This window comes from Zosterops lateralis, assembly GCF_965231275.1.
Source record: "Zosterops lateralis genome assembly, chromosome: 12".
Lineage (NCBI taxonomy): Eukaryota > Metazoa > Chordata > Aves > Passeriformes > Zosteropidae > Zosterops > Zosterops lateralis.
The window spans coordinates 16,493,871-16,517,384 of NC_139772.1; the positions used below are offsets into that span (position 1 = coordinate 16,493,871).

A 23,514-nucleotide genomic window follows, 5' to 3' on the forward strand; every position below is an offset into this window, starting at 1 on the left:
AGAGCTAAAAGCCCTCCCACGCTCTGGTGAAGCTCTGGCCCTGGTGCTCAAGTGAGTATGGCTGGACTCTTCCCATACCTCGATATCCAGGTGTCCCCGCGGAAGGATGGTCCCTTGGCTGGGATTCATTGTAAACTCCCTTGGCTCCACAGAAAAATTAATTCCTTTCCTCCAGGACGGGTCACTATTGCTGCGTATTTGATCAAAGCTGCTAACAGCAGGCTCTGTGCCATCGCCCCACACGCGCAGCTCGAACGTCACAGGTGCCAGGGAGGTGTTAATGAGGCGACAGGTCTTGGTGCAGGGAAAGCCTGGGAAAAGGACACAAATATCCATCTAGGCACCAGTTATGTCATGACTCCTGGTGGGAATATCCTGGTAGGATGAAAGTGTGATTGGAGTTTAGCTCCTTATTATCTGAACTACAGCTGACTGAGAAACTGCAAGAGGAATTCATCGTCACTCTGTTCCCTTTGACACTGATTCCAGACTGCAGCCTTGAAAATGCCTGCTCTTAGCCCTGCTCAACACTGCAAGCTTCTCTCTTTCTCATGGGAAGGAGCTCCCTCACCTGCTCCAAACCAGCACCAGTTATTTCTCACTGATGAATGTGCACCCAGACTGAGCATTTCCTCTGAAAATTCAAGCTGTAAAATTCCCTGTTAAGTCTGCCAACACTCCCACTGTTTTCAAGATATAGAAACAGTGAGTCATCATCTAGAAGAAGCTACAGCAAAAGAAAGTGAGGATGGAATCAGGAACTAGAACCTGATGCAAAGCACCCCAATGCAGTTTCTCTCTGCAGGATCCTTAAGGCATCTCTTGGTTTGGGTCAAACAGACTGAGCATGTGACAGCTCAGAGCCCACTCAACTGGAGGCAAACCCCAGCCTTGCTTCCAGATCAGTAATTAGGAACCATGTCCCACCTGACTCAACAAATGGGGACATCACACCCATACTGCTCACTGTGATTGCTGCCTGCAAGGGGTTTACCCCACCTTAGCTCTGAGATTTGCTTTCCATACTGGGAAAGCCAGAGATACAGCCACGCATGGTGGGGACGTCCTGCAGAGCCCGGACAGCAGCCACAACCTGCTCTGCAGTGGACGTCTGGCTTGGCTGGCCAGCTCTGTGGGGAGGAGACTTCTCCCCAGCCTGCTCAGCAAGAGTTATTTGAACACAGATGGGGGAAAACCAACTGCAGGCACAGCCCAGGGCTTCTCTGTGCTCATCAACAGTGATCACTGCCAGCTCCAGCAGTGACTCCAGCAGGGAGGCAAGAGAGGCACAAAAGAGACAAACACAGATGTCAAAAGCTCAAATGAGACTGAGGTCTCCACATGCAGACAACAGTCAACAGCTTAAAAGAAGCAAAGATACAACAGCTGCCTTCAGCTGAAGAGACTTAGGAAGAAAATCAGATTAAGCAGGATGAATTTCCTATCACAGAACCATCATTCGATGTCGTCCCTGCATTTCTTGCCTTCAAGTGTTTGAGTCTTTGCAGCAGCTTCTCACGCTGCTTCATGTAAACAATATTGTATTCTTAGAAATTATCTGTATGTTTTGCATTCTTGTTCTCTGAGAGAGAACTTGACTAATGGTCATATTGACCAATGGAGTCAGGAGGTTGTAACCTCCTTGGGCCAATCTTGGCCCTCTGTACAAAATGTATATAAGCCTATTGGAGTCAGATAATAAAGAGCTTTCCATGTTTCACCAAGCTGCTGCCTGCTGTCCTTTGTGAGGCTCCACTCCCACGTCACAACGTGTTGCCCCTCTAAAGGCTGGGGTAACAAGTGGTGACCCCGGACGTGTGGGAACAGGGGTCTCCCGTCACAAATGGTGACCCCGAGTGTCTGAACAGACTCCTGACGTGGGAGAACAGGTCACGCCGGTGACCTCCGACTGTGTGAGAGACTGCACGTCGGTGGACCTCTGTGCCCAGTTAGAGACTGTAGCTGCTCTGCCTGAGGCAAGCGTGGTAAGAGATAATGATCTCTAAACCCTCCTCAGATGAGGAAACCCTCATGGTGGACCTTTGCCTTGAGGTCCTGCGAAGACAAGAAGTCTCCTTTCCTGGAGATGCTCTCTAGAAATTGCTATATTATGCTAGAACTCATGGGTTTTTTTGCAGCCTTGAAGAAGTTTTTTCTACAGCAGAGTGGAAGTCTTTGGGCAACTATCTGCTCCAGGTTTTCTTTGCAGATCGCAGTGTGAAGCTTTTGAAACTCATAGCCACCTGGAGCAGGCTGGAGAAAGTGCTGCCTAAAGTACAGCCTTCCAGCTCTGAGGACAGCTCCAGCCCCATCGGGCTGAGTGCCAGGAAAGACGGTGGAGTCATTCCTCCTGTTCCTGCCCCTCGGAGACAGGTGGGACAGCTGACTCCCCTTCCTCGCAGCAGCATGGCGGGAAGCCTGCCTGCACTCAGCACACCACCTGAGGCGGGCACGGGGTCTTCTGCAGACCTCTTCCCCACCCACGCCTTATCGGCGCTGGAGTGTGGAAAACCTCGGGGCTTGTGAAAGCCCCTCGGGACTGGAGAGATCGGCGCTCCCCAGCCCCGTGCCGAGAAAAGCGGCGGCGGAGGCGAAAGATCGCCTCCCCCACTTCCCTCCCCCCCGGTGCTTTCCTGGCCTTGGAGGCGCCGGGAGCGCTCTTGGATCGGGGGGACGGGGTGTTTTTTGCGGTCTGCCCGCATTGTAGATTTTCCATAAAATATTCCGTGCAGCAGGACAGCGCAAGGCCGCGCCGTCCCGGGGCGCCGGGCAGGGCGGCCATTCCCCCCTGCAGCGGGGACTTGCACGGGGCACACAGTTCTGTGCAGTTTGGCGACAAGCCAAGTGCCCTGCTGGAGTGGGGGTGGGGGCCGGCCCAGCCTGTGAGGGGCGGGACGGCCCCGAAAAGTGGCGGGGCCGGCCCGGGGCAGGCAATGCAGCCTGCCCAGCCCCCGCGGGAGGGGGCGGCCCCAAGGAGTGAAGGGGCCAGCCCAGGGCCACCGCGCACGGCCCCGGAGCGAAAAGAAACCCCCTCGCAGGGGCCAGTCCTGCCCGTGAGAAAGGGCGGGCTGGCCCGGCGCCGCACAGTGCAGCCGAGCAGCGCAGGAGCCACAGCCGCGGCTCCGCTTGGGAATGCAGGGCCGGGACACCCTCCCAGCCCCCCTGCTCCTCCCCGTGCCGATCGGGGCACTCCCCCCGCGCCCATGGGGGCAGCGCTTGGCAGGTGGGACACACCTCCTGCAGCGCTGCGATTCCCCCCCGCTCCGAGCAGGAGCAGCGCGGCGGAGGCAGCTGCGGCCGATCTGTTCATTTTAAAGGGACAGCGCAATCACAAGCGGCTGTTCCCCCGCTGCAGAGGGTCCCAGGGTCCCGGATCCCCCTCAGTCTTGGATCATGTCCCAGCCGAGGCTGATGCTGTGGGCGGCCGTGGGTCAGCACGGCGCCCCCTGCAGAGCAGGGATGGATTCCCCAGCTCTGCAGGTGCGGTGAGAAAAGCTCTCACCCCTGTCTCTGTGAAACACACGGGACAGGAATCAGAGGTGGATGATGCCTCATCTAATGCTCAGGCCAGCAAGACTAATGCTAAGGCCAACAAGAAACAAAGAAAGAGAGTGCAAAAAAGAGGAATCACTCCCTTGTTTCTTTGTGGGAGGTGTGGACGGCCGAATTACATGGCAGATGTTTGCAAGGCAAGCCATGTGAAAGGCCAGCCTCTGTCAAAAGGGCAGTGGGGTGCAAAGAGGAAGCGTGCTCGGACAGAAGAGTCTTCCCAGTCCCCACAGCCGATGGAGGTCTGTTGGGAAGATTTAATCCCACACACACCTCTCCCTGTTAGTGTCCCTGAAGGGACCAGAATTGTTTAATTTGTGTTTGAGTTTTCTGTTCACAGGACAAAGAGTCGGTGGTGAGAAGGCAGTTGCTCTGAAGTACTGAGCTGTCTGGATTTCACTGGACTGTTGCTCTGATCAGAGACTGTCCTGGAACAATTTGGAATGGACGTTGCGGTTTTTTCCTTTGCTATTTGGCAGCTGGAATGGACTGTCTTTCAAGATCCATTCATCGCCCTTTGTGACTTGTTTGGGAGCTCTTGGACCAGGATCATCTGGAATCTTCAACCAGTCCTGGGATGTTCCTGTGTTCTGCATCGAAACAGAACTCTGGGGACTGGAGGTTTTTTATAACACCTCCAAAAAGCCAATCCTCAATAGTGAATCTGAATGATTGTTTTCTGTGATTCATTTGTATCCTGCAGGTATCACTGGCTGATGAATGTCCAATTCCTTGCACGTTCTGGAATGGGTCATTTTTGCCCCATCTGCCATAAGGCGGCAAAATATTGTTTGAAAAAATAAACAAACAATCAAATTTTTTTTTTGTTTGAGCTAATTATTGCTCGATTTCAGCCACAAAAATGGCAATCAATCATTTTTGTATGAGCTCATTGCTCGATTGATAACTGCAGGCAACAATGCTTGCAAATTTGATGGGTGCAGATTTTTGTAAAATTCATACTCTCAGTATTATGGGAGGAATTTGAATGGAGCTTTGCAAGCAGTGTTTTTCTGCCAAATGCTCTGAAGCCATGAGCTGTTGTGAGTGGCAAGAATCCTTTGGATTTTTTTTTTTTTTTTTTTGCGGCCCAAAGATATTCAGAAATTTAGTGCAAGGGCCCACTGTCTTTACAGACAATTTGGGAGGACGAGGTAGGCCAGTATTGCTTGGAAGGATGATTTTGAGGGCAAAGTTTTGGAAGCCCCTGAGGATGGGCAGTCCATTTGGTATTGGGGCTGCTGTCATGGCATTTCCAGAGTTTTCCCAGAAACTTCTTCATTTAGTCATGGATTTAATTTCTGTGGTTGACATGGCACACAGATGGGTTGTTCAATTTGAAGGGAGTCAGCAATGTTGTTTGTTCCATTTGCTGAAGAACCTGCATTGTGCCACAGAGGCCTGGTTCTTCAAAAACAAAAACGGGGAATGCAGGGTGAAACCCTGCAAATCTAATTGGCAAAGGCTTTGCATGCCATTGAGCACCTTACAGGTGCCACAGAATTTCACTAACCCTGCAATGTGAAAAGCAAGAAACCGTGACCGAATGAAGGTCAACAGAGGAGGAACCACTGGTCCTCCCATGGGAACAGAAATTGAACTGTAGTTCATTTTCTTTTTTCCTTTTTTTTAAGGTAAAAAGGGTGAGATGTCGTCCCTGCATTTCTTGCCTTCAAGTGTTTGAGTCTTTGCAGCAGCTTCTCACGCTGCTTCATGTAAACAATATTGTATTCTTAGAAATTATCTGTATGTTTTGCATTCTTGTTCTCTGAGAGAGAACTTGACTGATGGTCATATTGACCAATGGAGTCAGGAGGTTGTAACCTCTTTGGGCCAATCTTGGCCCTCTGTACAAAATGTATATAAGCCTTTGGAGTCAGATAATAAAGAGCTTTCCATGTTTCACCAAGCTGCTGCCTGCTGTCCTTTGTGAGGCTCCACTCCCATGTCACAACGTGTTGCCCCTCTAAAGGCTGGGGTAACAATTCTACTGTTGCCTTTCGTGTTTCATTTATTCAAAAGGCAACTCAACGAGGGCCCCAGTAGTGATGTAGGGTGGGGAAGAAGCAGCTCGGGAAAGGCAATTAGCTTTCTTAAAACGTTCAGCAACTTCACTGTTATGGGTTTAGGTTTCATAGTGAATTCTCCCCTTGGTCTGGGAAGGGGGACGGGGTTTTGGGGGTTTTGGCTGTGGGGATGGGCTTTTCCGTTCGGGCCTTTTTTGGGAATTGTGCCGTGATGCCGTGGGCGGCTGTGCAGTGGGGCCTGAGGTTTGCAGGGAGCTGAGCTTTCTCTCCTCCCGCGCGGGGCTCGGGAAGGTCGGCAGCGCGGTGCTGCGGGGTGCTGTGTGCTTGGCCCCGGGCTCAGCACCGTGACCAAACCTGCCTGCCTTCCCCGCTTCTGCCTGCTGCTGACTGGCCCTGCCCACATCCCCTGCTGCCCGCAGTCTGCAAAAGCAGCGATTTCCTCCTTCCTTCCCTGCCGGTGCCGGCTGGGAGGGGATCACTGCCCTGCCAGAGCCCACAGCTCCTCCAGCCTGAGATCATAACTAACCAAGGGGGAAAACGGGACTTGGCGGGTTGGAAACTTCTGTCATTGCGTTGTTATCTGTGCTGTCCGGATACATTCTAGTAAAGAACTGTTACTCCTTTTCCCAGATTTTTGCCTGGAAGCCCTGTAATTTCAAAGGTTTATTAATTTGAAGGGAGGGGGTCATCTTTCCATTCTGGGAAGATTCCCACCTTCCTTGACAAAATCTCTCTTTTAATCCAGGACAGAGACACCAGAAAATACTTGGTTCCATTTGATCTCACAATGGCAAAATGCTACCTGAGGCACCAGCAGCCCTGCAGTTCACACCCTGAAGAGGCTGCTGTGGCAGAACATGAGGGCTGGATGCTTTTATGTTCAAATGCTCCATTTTGGAGCACACAGATCCCTCCTGCTGTGTCCCAGCGCAGGGAACACTCACCAAAGGAGATGTCACCGAAGTCGAGCTCATCTCTCTCGAAGTGTAAAATCGGTCCAGTGACACGCCCCCTGCGATGATGAGGACACGGGAGGAAATGGCTGCGTTAGAGGGAATTGCAAAACCTCCAGCTGTCTTGGCTCAGGGGCATAAAAACTGATGTCAGGGGCACTATGGGTTTCAAATCAACACACCACCGTGTGCTCAGCACAGTGCCCGTGTGCACAGGAGGCAGCTAAAGCCAAGAGGCCAGCAGCCAACAGCCACTGATGGGGCTTTGGGCACAGGACAGGCAGGAAAAGCCCCCGAGTTGCTGGTGGTCCCGTGAGGGACCCTGAACCCACACTCAGACATGAGAGTTTTGAGACACAAAGCCAGGGGAGCCCCAAACATCCTCTGAAAAGAGCAGCAACAGTTCTACACAGTGGACAGATGAATCCTAGAGGAAAGGACCAGCTTGTCACCAGTGCACCAGCTGGCACAGCCAAGAGCAATAGCTTACACAACAAAACATGGGTGTCCTGAATCTACCACACCTCCTCACCTGTCCCTGAACTCAGCAGACAGACTCCAAAAGTCACCAACATCCACTGAAAGCAGCACCTGAAGCTGCACAACACTCACCAGTTTATTTCATGGTTAATACCAATCAATGCACACTCTTGTCTTTTGGTTAAAGGTCAAGGACCAGTGAACTGTGCTTTCTGTTGTGTTCACAGGACTGCCACTGGCTCTGCTCTACACATCTCAGCAAAAGACACCTGCTCTTGCTCAAGGAGAAAGCTGCCTTTGCAATAACATCCCATGACTAGTTTGGGGGAGGGACAGAGGAGAATCAATTATTTGATGGTGAAAGGTTCCTCTCTTGATTTCCAAAATAAAAAAGCAGCACTTTTCCTCCAAAAACAAAGCCAGTGTAATTGTTTCTCTACTATGGGCAGACCTACTCAACACTTTTCTCTTGCTAAGTAATAAATTCCATGTTCTTTTTTATCCATCTCCTTTATCTTATTGGTATAATCAACTGTACATTGCTTTCGTTTCTTTACTGCCTTGATCTAGTGCCTCCCAACAGCAGCAGCCTCGCTCCAAAGCTCCAGAGCAGCCAACATCAGCTTTCCTGCTTACACTACATTATCCTACCAGCACATGGCTCAGGCTAGCAGGGACAAGCCCTCATGCTGCTGTGGTCCTGAGGACTGAGCTTTGCCTCCCCTATCATCACCCCTTCTCCCTTTTGCAGGGCTAGGATTATCTCTCACAATGGCAGCAGCCCATGGGATGGAGCCCATGTCCTTGGGACAGTTGCTGCTGCACAGTTCCCTGTCTCCCACATCAGCTTTCTCCTGGCTGTGGAAAGGAGGTACCAGAGCACTCTGCACAAGGAGCTGGGAGCACAGCCTGTCTCCATGCATGGCCATGAGAGGAGAGGTGAGGCTGCTGCTGCCCATTTGGGATGGATTATTAACAGAAGCTCTTAAAAACACTGCTGCTGGTGCAGAATCACCCAGGCTGGCCCATCTCCAAAGCCCCAGGGGCCTTGCTGGGTGGTCAGGTGGGACATCCCTGAGTAGCAACTGCCCAAAGCTGATCCATGCCACTGCCTGCCATGGCCCAAGGCAGAGGGAGATCCCTGCAGGGAGGAGGAGTCACTCTAGCTCCCAGGTACCACACAGGGCAGCAGGCACTCTCACACTAAGGCAATGCCAGGATCAGAGCAGAGACTAAGACCTCAGGAAACACCTTTTTTCTCTGCCCAACCCCAAAATGAGGTAGGTGGGGGATGTCCCAGAGACAGCTACAGATGTGTCCACCAAGCTCCCAGAGTCCTTACTTGATGGTCAGGAGGGCAGGTGTGGGAGATCCAGCCACACTGAACTGGAATTGTTCCTCAAACCGCCCCAGCACGGTGGCATTGAAGGAGATGTGAATAGTCTGGATCCCACCTGGTGCAATGAGGCCCTCCTCGGGTGAAAATTGGAAGCAGGAGCCCACGTTTTTAGTTGAAGGGATGTAGGTGAAGGGAGCATCAGTAGCTCCTTGGTTAATCAGTTTCACCTGCAGCAGCAAGAAAGCAAAATGGAAATACATGTGGAATCTTCCCTTCTTGGGAGTTATTTTCTAATGGCACAATTAACACCCAGAAAAGGCAGAAGATGATTTGTGCTGCTGGATGGCAGAAATCAAAAAAACACAACAGGACAAGTTCTGCTGTTGGGTTTTCATGCAAAGCTCACGTGACTTCACATAACTGGAGTCACCCTGGGGTTATCCCATGGACACAGAGCAGTCCACCTCTGCTCAGTATCACCAAGCTCATTCAGACCTGGCCCTGAGAGCAACGTGGGGTGATTGCAGCTGCATAGTGAATCACCACAGAGCTGCTGCTGCCCCAGTTAGCACAGCTCCAACAGCACTATATCTACTCGTTCACCTTTTCCCATATCATGAAAACAATACGTTGAGAATGAGGCATCAGCATCAAAATGCACAGACAGCACCATCTTTTGGCAAGAAAACTCAGCATATCTTTCCCTTCGACAGCCAAACTTTTGAAAGTGTCTGATGTAGTGCCTCGTTTTCTACCTCTCTATTGTTGGAGTCCAGGGCATGGGGAAAACCCCTTGAATTGCCCTGGGGGGTCCAAGACCCCTGCTGGGACCCTAGGAAAGCATTGCCTTTGACCTTAGCCCATGGGAAAACCTGCCAACACTTATGGAGGAAATGAGAACAACAAAAAAATAAATTAGATGGTAGTTTAGTTTGTCACAGGGTGAAAATCTGTAGTTTTGGGTATTTAGAATGGAAGTAGATAGAAGCAAGATGGAGAATTTTGGGTGGTGTCTTAAGTTCTTCTGCTGCATCTTCTGCTGTGACAGTGGCACAAAGAATGCAGGTGATGTAGAAAATTGTGTGTTTAGAATTGGTAGTAGTTATTGGTACAAAGCTGTAAATATAGTACATTTCAAGAGTTAATTGGATTAGAAAACTTTAAAAGACCTTGAACACCAAGTCTCATGCTCTTGGCAGTGGTGTCTTTCAGCACTCTAAGCCTGGTGTAGGGCGGCGCACAGACTTTTGAGATAAAAATTTAATAAACACCTTTAAAGACCGAGCTGCAAGTTCCACTCTTCTTTCAAACCCTGGCACAGGACTTTGAAAAGGAAAAAAACCCTAATTAGGGGATCTTGGACTTGAAATACAAGACTTTTTTTTTTTTTTTCAAACTTGACACTATTGGCAGGGGGCAAATAGGTAGAAAAATCGTTTACTTCATTCCCAGGAACACTTTTCTCTTTCTAGAGCCAGAGATGCACCAAGCCTGAAGTGTGGTGAGGGACTGGTCAGCAAGAGAAAGAACTGCCAAGCCCTTTGCAAGGGCCAGCACTGAGCCAGGAGGCTGGATGGCTTTCCTGTGACTTCCAGGAATAAGCAGGAGACATTTGACTGAAAACTGTTTGGACTGAAGCTCAAACGTAGCCAGTTTGTCCCAGCTGCTTCTGAACAGCCTGGTACAAAGGTGCCTTGTGTCTGGTGCTGCCACAAAAGCCTCTGAACAGGCAGCTTTTTGACCCAATGTTGGGTCAAAAGGGGTTGTTTTGCAGGAAGCCCCCCAGCTGATCCCCAAGGAAGGCTGCCCAAAAGAAGGGATTGGGGTTTCATGAACAACACACACACCTTTCTGACACCCCTCAGCCCAGATTTGACCAGTACATCAAATATTCCCTGCCCACAACTGCCCAGTTTGCCAGGAATTCCACAGGTCCACCAGGCTTGCTGCTGCCTCAGGAGCCATCAGGATCCATCCCAGCCCCTGGTACTCACCTCACGGACGTGGGGGGTGTTGAAGATAATGTTCCCAAGGTCCAGGGTATCACTGCTAAATTCAACCAAGGGTCCTTGGCCTTCCCCTCTGAGGTACAGGGGCATCCTGCTCTCACGTCCTGGGGAGAGATGTCCATTTCAGTACAGTAATTCCCTCTGTTATACTGGATTTTCCAGGCTGCCTCAATGCTAGTCCCTGACTCTAAGCTGCATGCAACCAGCTCCTAATGCTGCAGGAGAATATATGGACCTTTCTCTTCCCTCAGGAGATATCCCTTGGGGCTGACTTGCAATTTCTAACCCATTCCTTGGACTGACTTCCAATTTCAGCCAGCAGTTTGCTGAGTTTAAAACATCTCCAGTGTCCTGTAGTGACAGGCCAAGGAGTAATGAGTATCAATTAAAAGAAAGGAAATTTAGGTCAGATATTAGGAAGAAATTTTTTACTGTGAGGGTGGTGAGACAGCTTTCCCAGGGGAGTTGTGGAGGTTCCAGCCCTGAACGTGTTCAAAGCCAGGCTGGATGGGGCTTGGAGCTACCTGGTCTAGTGGGAGGTGTCCCCGTCCATGGCAGGGGCCTTGGTACTGGACCATCTTTAAGGTCCATTCCATCCTTAACACACTATGACTCTAGGGTTTCCTTCCCATGCACTTAGAGGAGCTTTGAAATCCATTCAGTGAAGGCACAAAGCTCATTAATGGTTTGGCAATTGCTACCTGACAAATTGGCAAACCACCTGGCCCAGTAGCACATGACTCTTGTCAAAGTCCTCAACTTCTGACACTCAGCACAGACTGAGAGCTGCAAGGTGACAATTCCCACACAGGGAGAGAAGCAGGTGCTGGCCAAGGGTGGTCCTTCTACAGACACCCTGAGCTCAGTGGGGCTCAGCCACCTGTGGTGGTGTCTGGCAGTGTGGGAGGTGATCTGGGCTCAGGGAGCACATTTCTAACTCAGCTCCTACTGCCTGATGATGGATCCACATCAAATGGACCCATCCTGGAGGTCAGTGGTCTAGAGGGGCTTAGTGCTTGTTCACTAAAGCTGCCTTGTAGCTCTGTGGCCTTTGAGGAAATGCTGGCAAAGCCATGGCATGAAAACATCTCCCTGCACTGCCTGGGTTGTTCTGGGATCAGTAATCCAAACACAGGTGTTCCGAGCCCTGGCCTTGCATGGGAGACTCCCTGGAAGTTGCAGGGACAGTGGGGATGTGCCAGCACTGCCCTGCTGACCAGGAACTCTTCCCAGCAGTTACATGGGAGCCCAGTGGGCTCAGACTTGCACCATGGCTCCACTGTGGCTGAGAGAAGCAGGGGAAAGGAGCTGTACCTGAGATGTCACAGTAGGCCACACTTCGATACTCCAGTGCTTTCAGGGGTTTAAAGGTCACCTTGATTTCAGCCGTACCATACGGCCCTATCTTTCCCTCCTGAAACAGAAAGAGACAGCAGAACATTTATCTTCAAACTCTACACTTCTTGTTTTCAGCCAGTCCTGTAAGCCTTTCTTTAGAGCATCAGTGATGAGCCCAAGGAAAACACTCCAAACCCAGCTCAACACACTGCTGGGAGCTCTTAATGCTCAGCTGATCAGCTCCCACTCTCCACAATATTCCTGCTGCTCTGACACAAGCTCTTGGTCTCATCATGCTGCAGTCAGCTGCAGTGGTATCTAATTACCATTGTGCACTGGTGGCTCTTGGCCTTAGATGGGCCATAGGAGTAACCGAGAACATGATCCCCTTCCTTGGAAATAAAAATATTTGTTTAACCTGTTTTGAAAGAAAGCAGAGGCTGGGATTATTCTAGGGTTTACCCCAAGATGAGAAGGGATTTTGCAGACACCAGACATTCATCATCTCTCACAATGGCAGTATTCAGAATGGTGGGAGGACGTGGATGTTTGCTTGCATAAACAGAAAAGGGTTTCTGTCTCTGTGTGCAAGAGAACTCAAAATACCCACCCTTGTGTCCAGGCTCACAGATGACACTGGAGATTCACAAACAGTGCAATTTGTGGTTACAGGAAGGGATTGGCATTTCTATGATTAACCCTGGGCTGAATTTGGCCTCCTTTTCCCAGAGAACCATTGGATCCTTCAGGTCAATATGGAACTGGCAGTGCTCCAACACCCTCTGCTGAACCCCACACAGCAGCACCTGTTGGGGGAGACTCTACCTACAAAAACTGGTCCCTGTGGATACTGCAAGGATACGGAGTGAGTGCCCTGAGCTTGAGCCCTGGCAGCAGAGCTCAGCTTTGTCAGGCTCCCAGCCCTACCTTGAGCCTGAAGGGCAGAAATGCTTTCAGCAGCAAGCTCTGCAGCTGCACCAGAAACTCTATGTCCTCTCTCTCAGCACACCGAGCCAGCTGAGGATCTGCTGAGTGACTGCACCCAGGGGAAGGGGCAGGGGTAGGGTGGGTGGGAGGAGGAGGAGGAGGAGGAGGAAGAGGAAGAGGAGGAGGAGGAGGAAGAGGAGGAAGAAAATTAGGTTCTCAGATGTCACTTACCATTGGCTCAATGGAAAAAATGTCATCGGAGAACAGCATGGGGTCTTCTTGCACCTTTGCCATCTCCTCCTCGGCCTTCTTACTCAGGAGGGCAATGCGGTTTTCACAAATGCACTTCTCCTTCTCTATTTTTTTCTGTTCTATGAAGGTTTTCAGCCAGACCTTTGCCGACGGACACAGCAAATCACACTGCCTGCAGCCACAGGATGAGACAAAGCCAGCAGGTCGTTTAATAAGCCACAAATTTGTAGAGAGAAATGGAAGTGCAGGAGAGCAAAGCACTTGGGGAGGAGCAGCAGCAGCTCCCCAGTGTTATAAATACATATTGCAATATTGGCTTTTTGCAAATATTAAAATGAATGCTATATGTGTAATGTTGAAATAACTTTGCTGTATGAATATAGGTTTTTTATTATTTCTGCTATTAACAAAACTTGGAAATAGTAGTGTGATAGGCTACAGCATAATATTAAATGGAAACTATGTGATGGTGAGGGGCTTTCACCTTTGGAAAGAGGGGCTGGGAACTCAGGAAATGTTTAAGGATGTTCCCAGGCCATGTAGGAAGAAGACCAGAGAGGCAAAAGCCCAATTAGAACTTGAGGAAATCCAGTCATTGCAATCAACCCTTCCTTCCCAAAATTCCATCCTTGGCTGGAGTATAAATGGAACTGGAATGCTAAGTGCTGAGCTCCTGAAGCCCAGGGACACACATCCTAATGCCAGAGATGGTTTACTTGGCCTAAACCATTCAAAAGCACCAACAGCCCCCTGAGATCATACATTAGTTTTAGTCTTGGGCCATGTATCTCACTGAAATGTATCTTTCAAACCCACCTCCTCTTCTCTTTATTTTCATCTTCCTCAGTAGGAAAGGTCTTCCACCGGAATTGCGTTGTGATGTTACTCTTGTTTCTGATGAACATGGTTGTGTGGTTTGACATGTTCACGAAAGTCTTCTCAACCCTCACAAAATTTGTCATCTCAATGTCGGCGTTTGCAGCTTCTCCCTGAAGGTTTGTGTGGATACTTTTTTCACCTGGAACAAAGGAAAGAAGAGTCTTTGCTCAGCTCAGTTGCTGATGGAAGCAAAAGGAACAGAGCAAACCAGAAGAAAGTGTCACAGCTTTTAGCTGTATTAACAGTTCCATGGATCAGTACATTTATCACATCCTGACAGCTCCATGTGTAGAGCCTGAGGATGTCCTGGGCACCTCCTTAAACACCTTATTTCTGACTGTTTTGTAGAGATTTGGCACCAAGCTGACAGTATGTACAGTGGGATTTGTCAGATATGTGCAGGTGACCCACTCAGATCACTGGGATTTCTGCATCAAAGTCATTCAGGTGACACTGAGGAGCCCTGGTCAATCCTGGCTTGCCCAGGTCTCCCCTGGAGACACTCGTGTCTCTCCTGATCCCTTGGATCCCTTGTTGTTCACAAGTAAATATGCCTGGGGGCGTGTGGGCAGAAAAAGGAGACCCAGAGGAACAAGTGAAATGACAGCCCACAGCAGGAGGGGACACAGGAGAGGAAACACAACCAGCCTGGCTCTGCAATATGACAAACCCCTACAAAATGAACGCCATAAAAATCATCATCATCTCCCTGTTCAAACCCACAGCCCCATCAGTCTTGAAATATTTTATATTGCTCTGATCTCAAAAACCAAGCTGGAGCATTTCCAATTAAATAAAAAAGGGACAAAGGAAAGATTAATAAGTACAGAGCAGCTTCTGTAGGAAGCTGGAATGGGATTCCTCAGTCTAGAAATCAAATGAGAGTTAGATGTGAGAGGTTTGTAACAGCATGAACAGCCTGGGAAATGGGGATGAGGAAAAATTTATCTTGATTTGTCACCAAACAGGAACTTGAGGGCCTGAAGATGTTATTAGACAGAAACTACATCTATGTGTAGAGGGCAACACACAGAAAAAGGGCCTGTGACAAGCCAATGGAGAAGCAGCATACAGGACAGAGGTGTACAGGAAGTACACTGCATTGGAGAGAGTCTGATGGAGACCCCACAGCTCACATACAGCTCTGCCCAGGAGTGAAATAAAACTTCACTCAGCCATAGCGACACAGTAGTGGAGAATCAGGGTTCCTCCTTCATCCACTCAGCAACTTCCAGCAAAACAGGATTTCAAAAATCTTAGCCCGGTTAGAGGGGATCCACTTTATCAACCATTTAAACACCAACTAGTTCTCAGTTTTCTTTGGGATAAAGCTGGAACAGGGGAGGTACATCTAGAGGGAATTGAGGAGGATGGGAGAACAGGGAGTGATGGTGGAGAACTATCCTGTGCCCCGTGCAGTACCCAGCACTCACCTGTGCAGCACACCACCAGGGACCCGAAATGGTCACCAATCGTCAGCGGGTGAAATCCCACTGTCACCCTCATGGTGTCACCAGCACCCAGAGTTCCTGTGGCTGGAACCACGGAGAAAGGACTGCAACACAAAGAGAGGGATCAGGACTTAGGGGGACATCTGGGCATAATATTCCTTCTGCAGTGCAGGTCACTTCAGCTCACTTGGGCAAGCAGGGAGCAAACAAACTGCAGCCAACAGAAGACAGACAGAACAGACAGGATCAGAAACAGCTACTGACCCACTTCTGAGGAGATCCAGCCCTCAGAAGATCCTGTGGGATAAAATGACCTCATCTCCCCCATAGTCTAAATCCACTTCTCTGCAATGAGACTCAAGGGTCAGCAATCCCATCAGAGAATGGCTTGTGAAAAGCACAGAGAGGGTTAAGAGCTATCTACATGCTCAACTTGACACTGGCTGCATCAGGAATGTCTCTTTTCCTGCTACCTATAAACCTCATCTCAAGAGATGCAAATGTTAGGACACTACCTGCCCTGCGAGATTACAGCCTAGGAATCAGACAGGGAGAAGGAACTTTTCCTTGAAGACCAAGGAATAATTACTGTTGAATTTGCAGTGTGGGTCTTTGGTTTATTTTACTTTGAAAACATCCTGATTTAGCCTAAAAAGGGCACATTTTATCAGCATTTCAATGAAAGCTGCTCTAAGAAAAGGAGCAATCAAAACTCTGAAAGACTGCAAATGCAGATTAGAGCAATACAGTGACATGGAAACAAGACCCAAAAGGAGGATGCCATTTACAATCTGAAGGCTCCAATCCCAGCTAAATGAAACACTAACATTAGCAGGAGCACATCAAGGAAGCAGAACAGGAGGTTTCTGTGTATTTACCAGGAGGTTTCTGTGTATTTACCAGCAATGCGGTCTGGGACTCTGGGTTGTCATCCAGGCTGGTAACTGTTTGCTTGGCCCACCAGACAAACTCTGAGCAATGTGTTGAAAATAATTACACAAATGTGTTGGTGCACTTTGGATTTAACAGGAGCAATCAGGATTGGCCACCAGGTGAACAGCTCTTGCCTGACAAACACAAGACTCCATGCTTTGATGCTCAGGGACACCTCAGGTGAAATGTGCTTCTGCCCAGCAGTTGCTGGGCTTTGTGCTCTTCTACAGCCCCACTGAGGAAACAAAAGTTCCTCAGTGCTTTGCTGGTGGTCAGTCAGTCCACAGAAGGGGTGTCCTGGGGAGTTTGGTGATGAATTTATCATACACAAAAATATAGAGAACATCTGGCAAGCTGAATTTCATTCATGTCAGCAGTAACAGTGACAACTTACTTCTGCTCACTAACGACTTATTGCTGCAGTTATGGGCCTGACCTGTTCCATTACCAGTAGTGAGAACATCACTAGTGGCTGATGGAGAAGCCTTGGGCCAGCAATGTTTATGTGCTGGATGTGAGACTTTGGAGAGAGGGGAGGAAAGACAAGGCCCCAGCAGCCCCAGAGCTGGCTTACTGTATGAGCTCCCACATCTGCCCCAGGGGTGAGCCAGCACTCCTGCAGGTCTCTGCTGGGGCTTGGGGGAACAGAGAAGCTGCCAGTTAAAGGAGTCCCTGGCCACACTTCAGCGCTGCCTTCCATTCCATTCCCTTCCCATCCCTACTCCATGTTACATACTCCTGCCCTCAGATGGCAGGATGGGAATAACACTCCTGGGGGTGACTTCAAGGGTTGCCTGAGGAAGAAGATATCTTCTTATTTTCAAATTATCAGGAGAAGAGGATCCAGCCAAGTTCAGGACCCAGCTGTCAGGGCTGAAAAGCTGAGTGCAAATCAGTCCCACATCTCCTACATCCCTCCCCAGGTTGTACCCACCAGACTCCTCTGTTACTGCTGTAGCAGTCATCTCTCATATAGACCTGGCTCCCCAAGACCCAAGGACACAAGCTCTACAGTTAAACTTAACTCCTCTGAATTTCAGCCAACATCACCAAGTTGTTCCCTGAGCCCACCAATAGAGGAACTGTGAAGGAGACATCTCTGATACTATAATAACCAAATGAAAACCACTGCCAAGAGATGGGGCTAGCAGGCTAAATTCGGGCCTTTTATCTGTTAATTGTGAGCTGTTCCTTAAGATAGTTCTCATCCTGTTAGATCTACCCTTTCAATGAATCTCTACTGCACCCAGCAGGCAGAAAAGATAAGGTATGAAGGGTATTTTAATAGGTTATTTTCTTCTGCTTTTTAACTAGGTCCATTTGTATTTCTGTTTTCTTGTATGACATCTAAAGACAACTCCAGATCTCTCAATGGCACCTTGCAATCCCCAGACACTGGTCTTGCTTTGAGCAGTGTGTTTGCTCAGATGATTTCCAAAGGTCCCCTACAGCAAAAGCTATTCTTTACTTTCATCTTCTAAATCACAGAATCACAGAATGAATTAGGTTGGAAGAGACCTTCAAGACCATCGAGTCCAACCCATGCCTTAACACCTCAACTAAACAATGGCACTGAGTGCCCAATCCAGTCTTTCTTTAAACACACCCAGGGATGGTGACTCCCTGGGCAGACCATTCCACTACTTTATCACTCTTTCTGTAAAAAATTTTTTCCTAATATCCAACCTATATTTCCCTTGATGCAGCTTGAGGCTGTGTCCTCTTGTTCTATCAGTTACTGCCTGGAGAAAGAGACCAACCTCCAGCTGACTACAGCCACCTTTCAGAGAGTTGTAGAGAGTGATGAGGTCACCCCTGAGTCTCCTTTTCTCCAGGCTAAACAAGCCCAGCTCCCTCAGTCGTTCCTCACAGGGTTTGTGTTCCCAGCCCCTCACTAGCCTCGGGGCCTCCTCTGGATGGGCTCAAGTGTCTCAATGTCCTTCCTGAACTGAGGGGCCAGAGCTGGACACAGCACTCAATGTCCTTCCTGAACTGAGGGGCCAGAACTGGACAGAACACTCAAAGTGTGGCCTCACCAGTGCCGGGTACAGGGGAGGAATGACCTCCCTGCTCCTGCTGGCCAATCATTACTGATCCAGGGCCAGGAGCCATTGGCCTTCTTGGCCACCAGGGCACACTGCTGGCTCATTTTCAGCTCCTGTCACCAGCACCTTTCTGCCTGGGCACTGTCCAACCTTGTTATCCCCAGTCTGTAGTGCTGCAGGGGGTCATTGTGGCCAAAATGCAGGACTCAGCACTTGGACTTGTTCAGTCACATATTATCGGACTCTGCCCATCCATCCAACCATCCCAGGTCTCTCTGCAGAGCCCTCCTACCCTCTAGCAGACCAACACATGCTCCCAGCTTGGTGTCATCTGCAAATTTACTGATGGTGGACTCAGTCCTCTTATCCAGATCATCAAGGAAAATATTAAACAGGATTGATCAGTGTCCCAGCACAGACCCTGAGGGACACCACTGGTGACTGTCCCCAGCTGGATGCAGCACCATTCCCCACCACTCTCTGGGTCTGGCCATGCAGCCAGTTCTTAACCCAGCAAAGAGTGCTCCTGTCCAAGCCTGGGCTGCCAGCTTTTCCAGGAGTGTGCTGTGGGAGACGCTGTCAAAGGCCTTGCTGAAGTCCAAACAGACATCCACAGCCTTCCCTGCATCCACCAGGAAGGTCACCTAGTCATAAAAGGAGGCCAGGTTGGTCAGTCATGACCTACCCCTCCTACACCCCTGCTGGCTGGGTCTGATACCCTGGCTATGCTGTAGGTGCTGTGTGATGACACTCAATATAAACTGCTCCTTTACCTTACCAGGTACTGAGGTCAGGCTAACTGGCCTATAATTACAAGGATCCTCCTTCTCACCCTTTTTGTGAATGGGTGTCACATTAGCCAGCTTCCAGTCACCTGGAACCTCACCAGTTAGAACCTCACCAAGACTGTTGGTAAATGATGGAGAGCAGCTTTGCAAGCTCATCTGTCAACTCCCGAAACCACTTTCCATCATTTACCAACAATCAGCCCAATTGATTTCACATATTCATTGAATGTCTCATATTTCCTATACACCTGTGCATATACCTATGGCCATGTGGTATGTTGATAGGCGTTAGAGGACCTTGACCTTTATGAAAGTTTCCAATGAAGAATTCATGATCTTTTGACAAACATTTAACACAAACCAAAATGAAAAACCAGCAGAAACACAGAAACTTCAGAGTGTTTAAAAAGAAATCTCAATGAAAGGCTGCACAACCTTATTCAGAGAGTTAAATTAACTGTTTGAAATTTTAAACTGGCTTTCAAAGGTTCATCATGGAACAGAAGAGGTGACTGATGCCCTCAGCTGACAAGGGAAATCAGATCAACTTTAAGTAACAGGAACTGCACTGGCTGCCTGCAACATGGCTCACGTTGGGCATCTGATACAGGGACCACTGGAAAGCCTCATGTCGCTTTGATTTTTTTTTTTTTTTTTTGTCTTCTGATGTTTTTATATTCTTGTACTGGAGTTCTTATGCTTGTAGCAAAAACAAAGACTGATATTTTGTAAACATGCATTTCTTTTCAGGGGGAAGGACAAATTGATGGACTTCTAAGTTGACCACTGAGGTCAGAGAGGCGGTACTCTTGTCCCCCAATCCTTGACCAAATTCCAAAGACTATGTAAGTCGAGATCCCCAAATAAACTTCCCTTCTTTCTCATCTCACATCCTGATGGGTGAGTGTGGTTCTTTTCGTGTCCTCTTGTGACAGCCACATGCCTGTGGCCTCCCAGAGAATGGGTCTATTTGGCTGACCATGGCAAGTAACCATTTCAGAAGCTGCTTGTGCTCAGGAGGATGCAAGCCAGCTACTAACATGTTCCAGCACCCTCCAGGAAATCTGGGACAGAGAAAGCTCAAGGCTGCATCCTGCTTAAAACATGAGCAACAGTAAACCCCAGCTGTGCTGCCCCTTTCCAGCCAGGGCTGCAGGGCAGCAGCTCCAATGCTCTGCTTCCTTTTGCTGCTCTTCCCCAAGTCTGTCATCACCCAAAGGTGTTTTGCACGAGCACAGATGCCTCACCTCTGGGTGCTCAGCTGGTAATGAGCTGCCCCGTTTCCACTGTTGTGCACCAGCAGAGTCCAGCAGGTGGTGCACCTGACCGGACACTGGGAGAAGTCCAGATTTTTAGGAAAGTTCAGGACAGGATGGGCAGCAGTGGCCCGAATTGGCACAATTATCCATTCTGTCCCACTGATGCAGACCAGCTCGTGGTAATAATCCTGCAGGAAAAGAAACCGTCTCAGCACAGGGCATTTAGTGCCATCCCCATGGCAGAAGAACCATTTCCTATATCCCCTCAAGGGCATCAATTTACCTATTCCACTCCAAAATGAACACTAAGTTCTACTAATATTTCACATTTTAAAGGCACCAGTGCACTTTGCAAAAACCTATCTCAGTGGCATTAAGCTTTTGTGTCACTTGGGTCATACAGAGAACTGCCGTTGACCACCACAATTTTTACTCTCAATTTTAATGTTGTTAAATACTTCCTAAGTCCCTTCTGAGGAACATGAAGCTAGGGAATACAGGATATTCCTCTTTAGGTTTCTATATTCCCACTGTCTGAAAACAGGACAAAGTGTTCAACTGGCTCTAAGCACCAAAAGGAAGGTGAGAAAACAGCTGCAACCAAAGAGATCCTGCAGCTCTGGCCTGGTGTAGAAACATCAGTTGGCTCAGAACTCCCCTCTAACTTTGCCTCTCCAACCAAGTCAGGAGAAGAACAGTGCTAAGAGGTAGCAGGATGCTGTTGGAAAGAGCTTCTGTTTCCCTGCAAGGCTTCCTCCCTTCCATGTCCTAAACCCTTCTGTGTAAGCCTCCAGATCACAGCATCAACCCTCCAGATCACAGCACTGAGATCAGACTTGCCAGGGCCTCAGCACTGGTGTTCAAACCTCCATGCAAAAGCACGATTGGCATGGAATGGGTGCCAGCTGACAGAGCAACCACAGTGACAGGCATGAAGATAGAGCCACAGCAGTGTCACTGCCACAGGCTCTGGGGTCACAGGTCTGCCTGCAGGTTTTACCTGCCCTACATGAACTCCTTCAGGCAGGTGTGCAAGTCCCCTGCAGCTCACCAAGTTCCTGCTGACTAAGGGCACCTAGAGCTCAGTGTGCCTGTGCCAGGCTGGGCCCATGGGCACAGCACATGCTCTGCCCTGGCCTTGCAGCTGTATCATGGTCAGTTGTGGTCTGGGACAGCACAGCTGCAAGGCTGGAGAACAGAGGGTGTGAAAAAACACCGTCCTTGCTCCAGCCCAGGGTGAGGCAGGGAAGCTGTTGCCAGTCAGGAAGGAGAAAAGCTCTCTGACCTCTTTGTTTCTCTAGTACTTTCCATAATAATTAAACCCCTCCCACTGTACCTAGAGATGGCCAAACGTCTATCAACACCCTGCTGTCATTTTCATACTGTTCCCTGTGCATCTTTCTTCCCTTGGGAATGCTCAGGAATGTGCAGCGAGGGCAAGCAGGGCCTGTCAGGCCTGGGTGCAGGGCCTGACAGCACAGTCGAGGTGAGACTGGCCGCAGGCTGCCTGCCCATGGCCTGGAGCCAAGCTCACAGCATGGGCTGTACCCAGAGTGCAGGGAGAACAATGGCTTTGGAGATAATTCTGTGCTTTGGCTCCTCCAGTCTCACCTTGTTTTCGTCGGGGGTGAAGCGGATGTTCACACGGGCAGACATGCCTGGTGGCAGGACGTGGCATGCATCGTTGGGGCCCACCAGCTGGAAATAAGGTGAGCTCTTCATGGACACTCTCACCACCCGAAGACACTGCAGGAAAGACATGGAACAATGATTTTGCCACTTGTGGAAACAGGACGAGAGAAGACCTGCCGTGTCCTGGTGATGTCCTTCCTTGACCCCTTTTCCAAAGCCCTTTCAGCTGTGGAGGTACAGGCACAGAATTCCCAAGGGTGAACTTGAATCCCTTCTGTCTGGCTCCAGCATTTTGACCAGGGGCGTAGGGCAGTGCCTGGTGGGAAGCAAGGGCCGAGCAGGTCAGCACCAGCAGGATGGAGACAGAGCACCTGAACCAAATCATCTGCATATTCAACAAGGCCAAAAAACCTGCTGGCTTCTGCCTGCACACAGCCATGCAGTTGTGTTCCACAGAGGAAATGTGCTACCTGAAAGCAAACCAGCACATTATCCTGGGGGAAGGAAGAAATTCTCTTCTAGCAGATCAGCTTTGGGTAGGGCAGTTCTGGGGATACAGTCATGCAGGCAGACCAGCAAGAGAGGAGTCCAAACACTGTGGCCTTACTGGGAATAAAAGCAAACCTGAAAAGCAAAAGAAGGAACACAGCAAGACAATCCCTAAAACAAGGAGATGGCAAAGAGAATTTAAATGGGCAGTAAAGCAGCAAGGAAGAAGCATAAAATGATGAGAGCAATCAGCTTCCCAAAAGTGATGGAAACACAGACAGGCTGTGCCTATTGACTGTGGGCTTCAAAGGCATTTTCTGCCTGGAGAAACATGACCAGCACTGACTCACATGGTGGTTTCAATATTAAAAGCCAATCTTGGCTCTCCAGAGGTTCTTGCTGCCTGTGCAGGAAAGCCGGGCTGCTGGGCATTCCTGCCTGCAGCCAGCAGGCCAAGTTCTGCCCTCTGGGATACACACACAGAGCAAGCATGCATTGTCAACACACAGATATCAACCCCTGAGCACCAAAATGCTCTCAAAAAGTCTAAACCAGATGATTTTGACTTCCTCCTGTCTCTTCCCACCAGCCCACTCTTGACACAAGCCTCATTTGATAAAATGGTTCCCTGACTGAAATTCAAATGGTCTGTTTTCCTCTTTACAGTGGAACACAACTGCTGACATTTTTCAACTTTTTCCTTCTCAACTCTCTCGGGGAACTGCAAAACAATCAGCTTCTTCAAATGAAGGTGAAAACCTCCAGGAGTAAATTTCTTTGCATGTGCTGTGGTTCCCCAAAGGGAAAGCAGAGCACAATGTTGCTTTTGGAAAACCTGAACAGAGCTGGTTGAAGCTTAGCAGGAGCCTGAAGTGGCACCTAAAGGCCTCCTGCTGCTTCTGTTACATCAATCTGATTCCAGGGCTGTTTCAGAACATTTCCTGCAGTGCCAGTGCCACTAATGATAGTGATTCCAGCATAAAGTGGAGAAAACTCAGCCCCTGAGCTTTGACTGTGAGCTGCACAAAGGGAGCCAAACAAGCTGAGAGAGGCAGCGATTCCTACCAGGAACCAAGATTAACCAAGGAGACACGGGATGTGGTACAGACTCAACACAAAGCATGAGAGCAGGTAAGAACTGTGCAGCCCTCAACATTCCTATCA

The 23,514-nt window shown here is 49.3% G+C and overlaps 1 protein-coding gene across 1 annotated transcript in view; it reads right to left on the minus strand.

Annotated features, from left to right (window-relative positions):
* LOC310914057 (hydrocephalus-inducing protein homolog) overlaps window positions 1-23,514 on the minus strand; it is a gene marked incomplete at its 5' end in the record, with an annotated part of 172,036 nt that overhangs the window by 46,310 nt on the left and 102,212 nt on the right. The window contains 10 exons of the mRNA XM_083869954.1: window positions 79-311; window positions 6,521-6,588; window positions 8,352-8,575; window positions 10,343-10,461; window positions 11,672-11,771; window positions 12,854-13,046; window positions 13,691-13,892; window positions 15,187-15,308; window positions 20,218-20,417; window positions 21,841-21,975. Coding sequence (XP_083726080.1) covers window positions 79-311; window positions 6,521-6,588; window positions 8,352-8,575; window positions 10,343-10,461; window positions 11,672-11,771; window positions 12,854-13,046; window positions 13,691-13,892; window positions 15,187-15,308; window positions 20,218-20,417; window positions 21,841-21,975 — 1,596 coding nt within the window. The remainder of the gene's footprint in view (window positions 1-78; window positions 312-6,520; window positions 6,589-8,351; window positions 8,576-10,342; window positions 10,462-11,671; window positions 11,772-12,853; window positions 13,047-13,690; window positions 13,893-15,186; window positions 15,309-20,217; window positions 20,418-21,840; window positions 21,976-23,514) is intronic.